General features: G+C 36.7%; 1 protein-coding gene across 2 annotated transcripts; it reads left to right on the plus strand.

Moving 5' to 3' along the window:
• Positions 1–3,341: 3,341 nt before the first annotated feature.
• Positions 3,342–6,726, plus strand: LOC145091862 (beta-fructofuranosidase, insoluble isoenzyme CWINV3-like). Of its 2 annotated transcripts, XM_079029682.1 has the most exons (7): positions 3,342–3,451; positions 3,583–3,591; positions 4,246–5,111; positions 5,188–5,346; positions 5,443–5,681; positions 5,976–6,066; positions 6,211–6,664. In XM_079029682.1, the coding sequence occupies exons 1-7, from the start codon at positions 3,346–3,348 to the stop codon at positions 6,406–6,408; spliced, it is 1,668 nt and encodes a 555-aa protein (XP_078885808.1). In that variant the 5' UTR covers positions 3,342–3,345; the 3' UTR covers positions 6,409–6,664. The 2 variants fall into 2 exon arrangements, 1 of the variants encoding a protein (XP_078885808.1); XR_013702319.1 differs by lacking the exons at positions 3,342–3,451; positions 3,583–3,591 and having other exon boundaries at positions 3,635–5,111; positions 6,211–6,459; positions 6,546–6,726.
• Positions 6,727–13,163: the final 6,437 nt, after the last annotated feature.

Genomic DNA, 13,163 nt, shown 5'->3' on the forward strand with positions numbered 1-13,163 from the left:
TATTTAGGTCATTGTTGACCGTTTTGACAAATAGTGCATTGTTTTTGACAATTAGAGAAATGAATCAATTGGAGAAATTGGCAAAGTTGTATGTAGATGAAGTGGTGAGACTTCATGGAGTTCTGTTGACAATAGTGTCAGATCGTGATCCACGATTTACTTCTAAGTTTTGGCATGTGTTGCTAGAAGAGTTCGAATGAAAAATCTCATGAGTACAACATACCATCCCCAAATCGATAGCCAAAGTGAATGAAAAACTTAGACCGTGGAAGATATGTTAAGGGCATGTGCTATTAGTTTTAGTTGTAGATGAGATGGGTATTTTCCATTTTAGAGTTCTTTTATAATAGTAGTTTCCATTCGAGTAATGGAATGCCCCTGTATGAAGCATTGTATGGAAGAAAGTGTAAAACACCCTTATGTTGGCTTGAAGTGGATGAGAACAAGCTTATGGGACCGGAATTGGTGAGAATTACCAATGAAAAGATTAAGGCGATCCACACTCACATGAAAGTGGCATAAGATAACCAAAGGAGTTACGTGGATTTGAAGAAGCGACCTTTTGAGACGAATCTTAGTGATTTGGTCATGTTGAAGACATCACCATGGAAAGGGTGATCTATTTTGAAAAAAAGGGAAAGTTGAGTCTAAGGTACATTGGCCCATTCAAAATTTTAAAGAAGATTGGGACTCAAGATTTCAAGTTAGATTTACCCCTGGAATTTAGCGGTATTCATGACGTGTTTCATGTGTGTTACTTGAAGAAGTTTGTGAAAAAAGAGGAGGAAATCATCCCTTTAGATGATGTAAGGGTATAAGCTTCAAATTGGTAGGTTAAAAAACCATAAGCCATAAATGGATCCCAAACAAGGACATTAAGGGACAAAAAGATCGAGCTTGTTTTGGTCAAATGGAAGCTTTCGTTAGGACCAGACCAAACTTGGGAGATGGAGGAAGAGATGAAGAAAAGAGACCATCATTTGGAATTTGATAAGATTCCGAGGATGAAATCTTCTTAAGGGAGGAAGATTGTAATAATATAGATTTTTTAGCATATTAGAATTGTAAAATGTTCTTTTGTGATAAAGGGTATTTTGGTCCATTTGGTAACATTTGGATTTACAAATGATATTAGATGTATTTTATGTGCTTATTATATGTTTAAAAGTTAAGAGAATACGTTATGTTGATTTGAGAATGGATTGGAGTTGTTAGATATAAGTTTGTGTATGAAATGCATTGGAAAAGGAATGGAAATGATAATTCTAGCTCCACCACGGTGTGGTGAGAGGCTTGTCGCGATGTGGTGGCTGAGGCGATGATTTGGGCGAGTTTTCGTCGTAAGATGTAGGCAACGTACTTTGCACCATGGTGTGGTATATAGGTACCACAATCTGGTGGCGAAATTACATTGCTATGGAGAAAAGGTCTCGACAATACGAAGAAGGTCCAACCGCGGGCTCATTAACCGTACCACAATGCTATGAGGGTAAGACCACGACACGATTTCAAGGCACATTAAATGATCGATTATGGGTTATTTTCTCTCAAATGCACACCCAATCCCTCTAGAGCAAAGCTCCAACGATTTTAACCTTGAGGAAGGTACAAGAAGGGATCAAGATTGCTTGAGGCAAGGATTAAGCATCTAAAGCTCCTAAGGTAGTCATATTCTCAATTTTCTAGTTTTTCAGAGCTTTAATGATGATTTGTGAGTTTGAGCTTGGTCTGCAAGATTTACCATGTTTAACTTGTTATTGATGTATAATCAAGTGTTTGGAAGCTTAATACATGGTTTTTACGGAGATTCAACGGTTAAATCCATGTTTTGATTGTTAGGGTTTGAAACCCTAGAAATGGAAAATCATGAAATGGTGTTTATGTGATATGATCTTGTTAGAATAAGTGTATAAAAGCTTGATTGGAGAATTTTAGCAAGTATATGAACAAAGGATTGTCAAGTTGGAGTTTTACCCAAAATATGAGTTTTTGGCTAAAACTTCTATTAAAGTCTTAATGGTTTAAGACATATGTAAAGGGCTTAATGTATGTGAATGGCATCAGGTTGTAGTAAAGAAAAAGTTGGAGTCCTCCAATAGAAGATTTGGAGAAGTTGGAAGTAGGTTGCTATTCCGCTACAAGAGGTGAGTTATACTATCCTTTAGAGTATGATATTGTTAAATAGATTGATGTTGAAGCATGTGATGATGAGTATGTATATGTAGATTACATCATTGTTAGTTTGTGATATGTTGGATAAAATGTGTTATGTAAATGTTATGTTTTTATGATGTTATGTACACATGTATTGTTTGAGTAAGAATTACTGAATTAAAGATCCCTAGAAAAGAGAATGTTTAGAGTTTTACATGGAAACTTTAAAGAAGATGGAGACCGGTTGTTTGTCTACCGGTAAAAGTAAAGATGCATGGTCATTTATGTGACTATTTATTCTCCTATCAATTTTTAGATGATGACAAATATAATAAAGATTTATTAATTTTATTAAATATGACAAATATCATAATCTTAAATGCATATAAATATGATAAGAAAAAATATATATATATATATATATATATATATATATATATATATATATATATATATATATATATAATTTCTCATATATAATAGAAACTATGAATCAACAAGAACTTTGATGTATATAATATAATAATAAACTCAGGTTTTGTTAACTTAATCAACAAGATTATATAATAATAAACTCAGGTTTTGTTAACTTAATCAACAAGAATTTGGTGCCACTTTTGCATATCCTTAATTATTAACCTAATCTTAATTTTTTTTATATCGATTCCTCGCTACGTTTTTACTTGGTCGCGACCAATCACGACCCACTAAAAACACCGGCTTATATAAAATCTAAATTTAAAATATACTTTTGTTAGAAAACACAACTCAGTAATATACTTACCACTTTCTAATAAAGGCATTATTTGAGCCAACGGATATTCTAAATTTATTAACTTTGAATTATTGATTTTATCAATCATATAAAACACGTTGTTAAAACAAATTAATCATAGTAAATTGCATAAATTGAAAAGTCAAGATATTAAATTGATTAATGGTATGGTCTAACATATAATATTCGGATAAGAAGTAATTAAAAATTAAAGAAAACATAAAGCATTTGAATTATTAGTACTAACTCACCAGTTCACGACAACTCAATATATAACACGTTTTTGATCCATACAAAATTACAATTCTCAATACGATTTTGATCCATACAAAATTACAAATCTTCAATCTGTATCTGGAGGGGTGCTGAGATCAGCGTCAGTTTCTTCCTGATATTTCTGGTGTTTGACTTGAACCATGTCCAATCCCAGCAGTTCTACGCCGGAATCTCTTATTGCTGCCGTGTTGGAGCAGCCGTATCGGACTGGATTTCACTTCCAGCCTCCGCAAAACTGGATGAACGGTGAGTTTATATTCTTAACTCTGACTTCTTTTTTTCTTCAGCTTTCATCTTCCTCATGTACATGTTCTAATATCATCGCAATGCCATATTTGATTTGTGACGACGAACATGGCTTTGATTGAGTGGCGCAGATCCTAATGGTACGTTAGCCTCAACTCCTACTTTTGGATTTGTGTTTTTCATTTTGTTTATTGAAACTGATTGTTAATTATTTTCGTTCTTTTCTCTCATCGTCTTTTATCTATGGCAATATTTGTCTATAAATTGAGTGTTGTTCAGGGGAGGATGTGGTATATAAATATAATAAAAAGAGGGCAACTTAGATAAAAAGGAAGTCATCAAGTCAAGTTTTTGAATTACTTGTAATCTGTTAAACAAACTATCAATTCGCCTGAGTAAAGAAAATGTTATTTTATACTTTTTAGTTTTCACAAAAACATTCAAGTCATATACAACCATTTAAAGCAGTTAATAAAATGCATTCAAGGAACATTCGCCATTTTTTACTCAAAATGCTTTTTCTCTGTGTATCTCATTGGCCTTCGCATCCTCCTCATTCCGTTTTTACGTAATTTGTTAACTTCATTGTGACAAATATCAACCAAGATAAGGAAAATCTATATCGGATTTCATGCATGACATTCGTTCAATCATCGCATATCAACAAACTTAGATATCTAAAATACACATTTCTGAAAACACATTACTTTTGTACGTATTTCTCCATGGTACAGAACAAGAACATTCTAATAATATATGGGTTTTAATTTGTACGTATACATACTTATATCCAGGACAAATGTGGTACAATGGAGTATACCATTTCTTTTATCAACACAATCCTTTTGGCCCACTCTTTGACAAGCGAATGCATTGGGGACATTCTGTATCATACGACTTGATAAATTGGATCCATCTAGACCATGCATTTGCTCCAACTGAACCTTTCGACATCAATGGCTGCTGGTCTGGTTCAGCCACCATCCTCCCCGGAAACAAACCTATTATGCTATACACCGGACGCGACACCCAAGAGCGCCAAGTCCAGAATTTGGCTGTCCCAAAGGACTTATCGGATCCCTATCTAAAAGAATGGGTGAAGCACGACGGCAATCCAGTCATAAACCTGCCGGAAGGGATTCAACCGGCTGACTTCAGAGACCCGACCACCGCCTGGATCGAAGAAGACGGGAAATGGAGATTACTTGTCGGAAGTAAGAAAGATAGGACGGGAATCGCTTTTCTTTACCACTCTGACGACCTTGTTAATTGGGTTAAATATGATTCCCCACTTCATCAAGCTCCAGAAACCGGAATATGGGAATGCCCTGATTTCTTTCCGGTTTGGGTTGATAGCACCATGGGAGTCGATACATCTGTCGTAAACCCTAGTAAGGAGGTAAAGCATGTGTTGAAGGTGTCATTCATAGAGCGTTTTCATGACTACTACATGATCGGGAATTACAGTCCTGAAAAAGAACACTATGTTCCTGAAAATGACGATCTAACACAGATCAGCGGTTTAAGGCTTGATTACGGAAGGTTCTATGCTTCCAAGTCGTTTTTCGATCCTGTGAAAGTCCGAAGGATAACTATGGCCTGGGTGCACGAGACTGATTCTAAAGCCGATTTTATCGCCAGAGGATGGGCCGGAGTTCAAGTAATCAAACATTCATTTCACTATAATTACATCTATTATAGTATATAAACATTACTAACTCATATATCACATACAGTCATTCCCAAGGAGTATTTGGCTCGACAAAAACCAGAAGCAGCTCCTACAATGGCCAATTGAGGAAATTGAGACGTTATACGGAAACCAAGTTAGTTTTAAAAATAAGAAGCTTGAAGGTGGTTCATTACATGAAATTCAGGGTATCACTGCTTCTCAGGTAAGCTATAACTTGTAAGCCACCAATCCTTGATAAATCTAGTTTAATTTCATTCCATTTTCGGCTGACAATTACTTCATTTTGAAAATTGATAAGGCTGATGTGAAGATTTCGTTCAAATTGGAGAATTTGGAGGAGGCCGAAGAATTGGACCCGAGTTGGGTTGACCCACAAATTATCTGCACCAAAAATGATGCATCAAAGAAAGGCGAATTCGGACCGTTTGGGCTTTTAGCTTTGGCTTCAAATGACTTGACCGAACAAACTGCAATTTATTTTAGGATTTTCCAAAAGAACGGACGATACGTGGTGGTAATGTGTAGTGATCAAAGCCGGTAAGTTTTCTACAGTTTAGATATGTCCAAATTGTTCGGCAAAACTAACCGGCATTGGATAACATGTAGCGTTTTGTTAAATGTTATATGAAGTAGCTTTTGGATTTGTAACGTTTTGTTTAAACTAAACGCTAGAAACTTGTAGTGTCAAACAAACAAGATTTTCTGTTCAAAACGGAACATTTTGTCAAATATCAAAAGCTAAAAGCTCTTAAATGCTTTATGCCGAACACGCTCTTAATCCAATGTTAACCAACTAATTAACATCTCCAAATTGAAACCTACAAATCTCAGGTCATCTAAAAAGGAAGGAAGTGATAAAACTTTTTATGGAGCATTTCTGGACATAGATCCACAACAAGATGAAATTTCACTCAGAACCTTGGTTCGTAAATCTATTTCTTTTATTTTTGTTATATATATATATATATATATATATATATATATATATATATATATATATATATATATATATATATATATTGTGAGATGTAATGTAATTAATTTGTTTGATCTTGGATTTCTACAGATAGATCACTCAATCGTTGAGAGTTTTGGGGGAGGAGGAAAGAGTTGTATAACAGCTAAGGTTTACCCAACTTTAGCCATTGGGAAAGACGCCAAACTCTTCGCTTTCAACTACGGAACAAAGAGTGTCGTGATCTCTGAGATGAATGCGTGGAGTGTGAAGACAGCTCAAATGAGCATTGAAGAATCCAATGTTTAAAACATTGGGGGTGATCCGTCCACTTGAATAATGAATTTGTGCAGAGATCAGGTCAATTAAAAGTAGATTTTTTTAATTATGATTCAAACTAAACCAACAAGTTTTACACTAAACCATGGTTAAAAAAAACTTTTCAGGAATAAGCTCACAAAGCATTGAGGTGTCAATATTGTGATTTGGTTTGATCATGATATGTTTAGATTCAATGTAAACTTATGCCGATTGTTGTTTGACTTTTGAACTACATTTCTTTTTAGTATTGTAATTTATGTGTTTTTACTATTATTTGGATTGATCTTGAACTTTTGAACATCAAAATTTGTGTTGCGGTTATGTTTTCTTAATGTTAGAAATATTTATTCTATTATATTAAACATATTGAGTATTTCTTGATATTTAAGAGGTACAAATTTTCACTTCTAAATATACAATCAAGTTATGCACGTAAACTATTAATCTTTTGTTGAAAATTTGAACTAGTAATTATGGCTTCTAGGAGATGATTATGGAAATCAACTTGATTTTCTTTTTTTCCTTTTTCTCCCTCATATTCCATCTTTAATCTAAAATCAAATATAAACTTTCAAAATTTAAACCTCACCCAAACTACTAATTCTAATGAGCCCTAATTAAGAATCAGTTACGCTATAATTCTTATCTATTATATCCATTATCATGAATAGATCATTTGTTTGTTTATCGTATCGTATTCTCATTTATTTTTGTTTTTATTAGTCATCTTCAATAACAAATAACAATACTAATAACTTTGCTTTTAAAATTTTTGGGTTTATAATTTTTTATGAGATTGTAACTCACATGGACATGCTTATCCACAAGAATGACAAATTGACATATTTTAGAAGAAAAGTTATCGGCCCTGCTAATCTCTCACCTCATTTGGCTTCCTTAAAAGTCTCCCATAATTTGTCCCATGATATCCCTATCGCAATTACGAAAACATTATTTGTTTTTGTGTTTGCACATTTATTGAAATCATCTGGTCCCATTCGATTTTACTAAAGAATACTATCTACTTACGTTCTCTCTAACGAGAGGAAGAACAATAGATTATCATTTAAGGACACCTACATCTCCGTGGTTGATGGGTTTGATTCCATCAAATTCATTGCAGTCATTCTTCTTTTAGTTATCTTCTAATCACGTAATTGTTTACTTTGTCATTCTGATAGTTCTGCAATTTCAACTTCAATAAGCACGGTTGGTACTGGCCCTCTTAGTTTGAAATCATAATATCACATGGAAAGATTATGGAAAAATTGTGTATTAAAAGCTTAAGTTGTACTTTTTACATGCATTTACATCATACTCTGTACCACCAGCCTTGTAACATCCCGACGTTGAAATAATTTCAATTTTAACCTTAAGTATGAAAGAACATTGCATTTTGACCCTTACGTTTGAAAAGATTGCAAAAATGGCCCATAGTGGAATTTTGGTAATTTTTGAAAGGAAGGTTAATACGTAGGGCGTACGTTGTGTACGTTTGGCGTACTTGGACGGATCCTAGTACACTGGTAGCCAGAGCGAGTGGACCATTCAAACACTTGAGGATATATTGAGAGCTTGTTTCATAGATTTCGGTGGGAGTTAGGACTCCTACTTTCCTTAGGCTGAGTTTTCTTACAAAGACAACTATCACTCCAACATCGGTGCGCTGTCGTTTGAGATTTTTTATGGGAGGAAGTGTCGTACCCCAGTTTGTTGGGAGGAGGTCTAGGGTCATATGGAACATGGAGGTAGTTCTTCAAACGACAAAGATTATTCAACAGATCCGCTAGAGGTTGCAGACAGCTCAGAGTCGGCAGAAAAGTTATGCTGACAGGCGCCAATCGAAGTTGGAGTTCCAGGTCGGTGATATGGTTCTACTGAATGTATCACCCTAGAAGTGTGTAATACGCTTCAGGATGATAGAAAAGTGGGGCCCCGGTATATTGGGTTGTTTTGAGTGATTACCAAGGTTGGCAGGGTAGCTTATCAGTTAGAATTTCCTGAGGAGCTAAATCAGATTCACAACACCTTCCATGTTTCTCAGCTTCGAAGTGTGTGGCTGATGATTCAGCGGTTGTTCCTTTGGATGATATTCAGGTTGATGATCGCCAGAATTATTTTGAGAGACCAACGGAGATGCGAGAGCAGTACCCTGAGTTATTCGCGGCAGCGGACTTCGAGGACGAAGTCTGATTTAAGTGGGGGAGAATTGTAACATCCCGATTAAGGTAATTTATAATTTTGACCCTTATTATGGAATTGTTTGCAAATTCGTCCCAAGGAGCCTTAAGTGAGAAACACACATTTTCCTAGTACGCTGGGTGTACGTGGCCGAAGGCTAAACCATAATTTTTAGGCTTTAGACCCTATTTAAGAATCATTAACTCCCCAAAACTCCTTCCCTTATCAACCTCCAGTCCCATTTTTTTTATCTTGCAAACTCTAATCCTCCTTTATGAGCATTTTGAGCCTTATAGTGTATTGTTGGTGTTCTTAAATGATGAAGAAGGAATTGGATTCACCTTAGAAGCTCAAGACCTCTTTGGATCCAGAAAAATCTTTCTTGCAAGCTTCAGAGGTATAAAGCTCTGAAGTTGTTGGTTACTTCATTAGATCTTGCTAGTTATGGAGTTTTGTGCTTCTTAGCCACATAATATTGGCCCATTTGAGTATGAGCTACTCTAGACCAAAGGAGTTATACTTTTGGACGTTTTAGAGTATCTAGAGTTATAAAATGTGATCTTGGCCCTTCTAGTCCTTCCATGCAAAGGCTATGGTGTCTTAATGGGTTAAGAAGTTAGGGTTTTAATATTTATACCCTTAATGGACATGCAAGGTCATAAAGTTAGAAACCTTATGATTTAGAATACTATTTGTGTAACATCCTAAAAATTATAAGGTAAAATTTTCATTTTTAATTCAACCACAAACATCAATTATCCGTTTTATAATTATTCAAAAGTATTTTTGAATAAAAACAGTCATCAGAGTACAATTCCAAAATCTTGAAGTTGTGGAAACATGGGTGGATGCACTGCGATCAAGCCGGACCCTTCCCTTTCGAACCGGAAGTACTTGAAACCATAACCATAAAACTATAAGCACAAAGCCTAGTGAGTTCCCCAAAATACCCCATACCATACATATCAAACATACAATGAGCCATGCCCAACAACCATCAGGCCCCTGTAACGACCCAAATTTTCAAATAAAAATTTTCATTTAAATATTAAAACCCATGTTCATTAAATATGAATTCCAATCATAATTTACTCCTCCAAATCCATTACATCAGTTAACTATTCAAAAGATCAGAGTGTCTATGATAAAATGCTGGAGAGTGCATGATGCGCCATGATGCTAGGCCCTTTCCCTATGATCCAGAAGTACCTGAAACAATCAATAAACTATAAGCTAATGCTTAGTGAGTTCCCCATAACATAATCCATAATAAACCATATAAGTCATGCATACAAACATATAAGAATGCCATGGAAACCCTCCATGGTCTTACTCAGGGTGCCATGGGAACCCCCAAATGGTATTAACTAACTGCCATAGGAACCCCCACATAGTCTTAACTAATTGCCATGGGAACGCCCACATGGTCTTAACTAACTGCCATGGGAACCCGCACATGGTCTTCATGTACATACATAACACATTGATAGCACATTCGCAAATAACCACTTTAGCTAAATAACATGGGCCGACCTTGGTGCCTTCGACCCATTGATATGGTGAGGAGACTCACCTCAATACTGAACGATGGCCGGCTAGGTCTGAACTTCGAATATCAACTCTACACAAACCCTAAAACAACACCATATCCTTAAATATGACTCAAATTCCCGAAAACCCCTTATAGGTCAAACTTGTGCAAAGACTAAAGTCAAAAGTCAAAGTCAACGACCTGAGTTGACTCAACTCGCAGAGTTGTTCTTCAACTCGTCGAGTTCTCCACTAACTGCACGTATCGGGAAAAATCTCATCAACTCGTCGAGTTCACTAATGAACTTGCTGAGTTGGCCAGAAATCCAACCTCTTTATGCATTAAGCTATTTCCATCGAATCCATGGACTCCCAATCTCATATCTTTTCCAAAATGATGTCTAGAAGGGTAAAGTTTCCAACTTTACCCTTAAGAACCATCCATAAAGAGCCAAACTCAAACCCTAGTCTCATTAGAGTGAGTCTTAACCCATTAAGCCCTTAAACTTTCACAACATAGTATTAAAACACATGTCTGGAGTCCAAAGGTTGGGAAGTCACATTTCTAACTTTACGTCCATGCAAGCTAGAAATGCACTCTAGAGCTTAATAAAGACTTAATGAGGGACTTATTGCATGAATGGAGCCTAGAGGCCAATAAAGTTTGCAACTTTAGTCCAAGAGAAGTCATGAAGGGGTTAGATCTATCATAATAACCTCTGGAACCCTCAACATCTTGGACACCCCAACCAAAATCCCAAAATCATGCTAAAACTTCAAACAAAGAGATCTAAATGATAACAAGGAAAGGTGTCGACTTTATACCTAAAAAATACTACTATTGGTGAAGAGTTTCAGGATCTAAAGTCCTCCTTCTAAGCTAGGCACTTCCAACTTCAAAGCTCCTTCCAAGAAATCATCAAAATCAACTTTCCAAGCTCATACACTCAAACTTTCAAGGAGATACACAAATCTAGGATTTCTAGACAAGGGTGGCTGGTAAGGAGGCCAGCTAAGGGGATTCTTTAAATTGGGTTCAACACCCTAAATTTAGGGTTTCATCCTAGCCGCCAACTCGTCGAGTTGGGACACCCCGACTCGCCGAGTTGGTTCATTAAAACCCCCAACCACAATCCTTCTCAACACAACGAGTTAAAGCTCCCCAACTCGTCGAGGTCCAACAAAAATTTCATAAATTTAAAGAATAACTTATAACTGAACAAAGTGTTACAAATCTACCCCACTTGAACTAGAGTTCGTCCTCGAAGTCTGCTGATGCAAAAAGGTCAGAATAATGCTTTCTCATCTCGTCCTCCGGCTCCCAGGTCCATTCGGAGCCTCTTCGGTATTGCCATTACGCCTTTACTAACTTCACTTCTGTAATATCCCAAAATCCAAGACCAAAAATTTCATTTTTGATTAAGTAATTTATAAAAACAATCTTCCAAAAACATCATCATTGTTATATCATATCATAAAACCCATAAGTCACATAACTCAAAACATGTCATAAGATAATAATGCCAGAGCACGAAATCCCAAGAATCTCATGGTGCGGAAAATCATGTGTGATGCGCTGCAGTCAAGCCGACTCCTTTCCCTTGGAAGAAGAAGTAACTGAAAACAAAATTGTAAACCGTAAGCACGAAGCTTAGTGAGTTCCCCCATCATACCACATACCATACACATACTGCCTAGCATATCTGGGTGTTAGCCTACCCCTTCGGTCTCTTTTAACTGGTAACTGCCTAGCATATGTAGGTGCCGACCTACCCCTTCGGTCTCTTTCAACCGGTAACCGGGGACTATTTCACCCCTACCACTACCACATGATCTCCTAGCATATAAGCATATGAATCACATACTACCTAGCATATCTGGGTGCTGGCCTACCCCTTCGGTCTCTTTTAACCAGTAACCAGGGACTATTTCACCCCTCCCACTATCACATAATAATGCAACATATAACCATGTAAATCATAAAAGATAGTGGAAAACTAGACAATTATCACAAAGACAATCATCTCTACTCTATACACTTACTAGTGGGCCGACATTGGTGTCTTAGACCCACTTTTATAGGAAGGTAGGTCACCTTGAATAGCTGAATGAAAAGAATGACCCCTGTTTACTGGCTCTACCGCTCCCCGAGCTATCAATTACCAAATAAAAGCTGCTTAGCATTCGGGATCTACAACCTTAACCAAAATCCCTACAAGGGTAAGAGACCATTTTACCCTTGTCATGATTTGGTCCAATAATGGAACCTTAAATTGTAACCCCATGGCCCAATAGCTCCATGATCCATCCAGGCCCAATATATGGCCAAATTTCTAATTGGGCCTCTTTCCTTCTCATGGGCCTCAACCTAAGCCCACTAATGTTTCTCTAGTCCAAAGGGTCAATTCCAAATAACCCACTAAGGCACAAGACACTAGTCCATGAATTTGGCCCAAATAACAAATAAGGCCCAATACCATAAATCTCAGTCCTAGGCCCAGAGGCCCTGCTCCACAGTGGGTCATGAGGCCCAAAAAATCCAGGCCCAAAAGTTTATTTTTGCCATTATGTATGCGTATGCACGACGTACCTGGCACGTACGCCCAATGTAATCTAGCCTTGACCAGAAGCGGGAAGTTGACCCAGTACGTGCGACGTACCACGGTTTACACCCAACGTAGTAGCTACCTTCCTAAGGACTCCCTTTTTACTTAATCCATTAAGTCCTAATGTCCAAAACACAGATGCATGTCCTTTAAGACGTGCTAAACCATAAAGTCATAAACTTTATGTCTTTACATGCATGGATGGGGGTTAAGACATGATTTAAATCCTTAATCATGCTTTGTGACCATCTAGCACTTTCATGGTTGTGGCTTAACCATCAAGGTCCAATTTTTATGACTCTAAATGCTTCCAAGAGCTCAAAAGGACAGCTTTTACGGACTGAAACTACCAAAACACAAGGAACCCCAACTATGGAGTCAAAATGTCACATAAAACACCCCAAAACTACAACTAAGCATGCAATG

Source organism: Lactuca serriola, chromosome 3, assembly GCF_051521515.1.
Source record: "Lactuca serriola cultivar US96UC23 chromosome 3, Lser_US96UC23_V15, whole genome shotgun sequence".
NCBI classification, from domain to species: Eukaryota; Viridiplantae; Streptophyta; class Magnoliopsida; order Asterales; family Asteraceae; genus Lactuca; species Lactuca serriola.

Excerpts from the sequence above, each read along its gene's own strand:
- LOC145091862 (XM_079029682.1), top strand. The coding sequence starts at position 3,346 with ATGTCCAATCCCAGCAGTTCTACGCCGGAATCTCTTATTGCTGCCGTG. Across the intron at positions 5,347-5,442 it reads AGGGTATCACTGCTTCTCAG|GCTGATGTGAAGATTTCGTT; the intron begins GTAAGCTATAAC and ends AAAATTGATAAG. Across the intron at positions 5,682-5,975 it reads ATGTGTAGTGATCAAAGCCG|GTCATCTAAAAAGGAAGGAA; the intron begins GTAAGTTTTCTA and ends TACAAATCTCAG.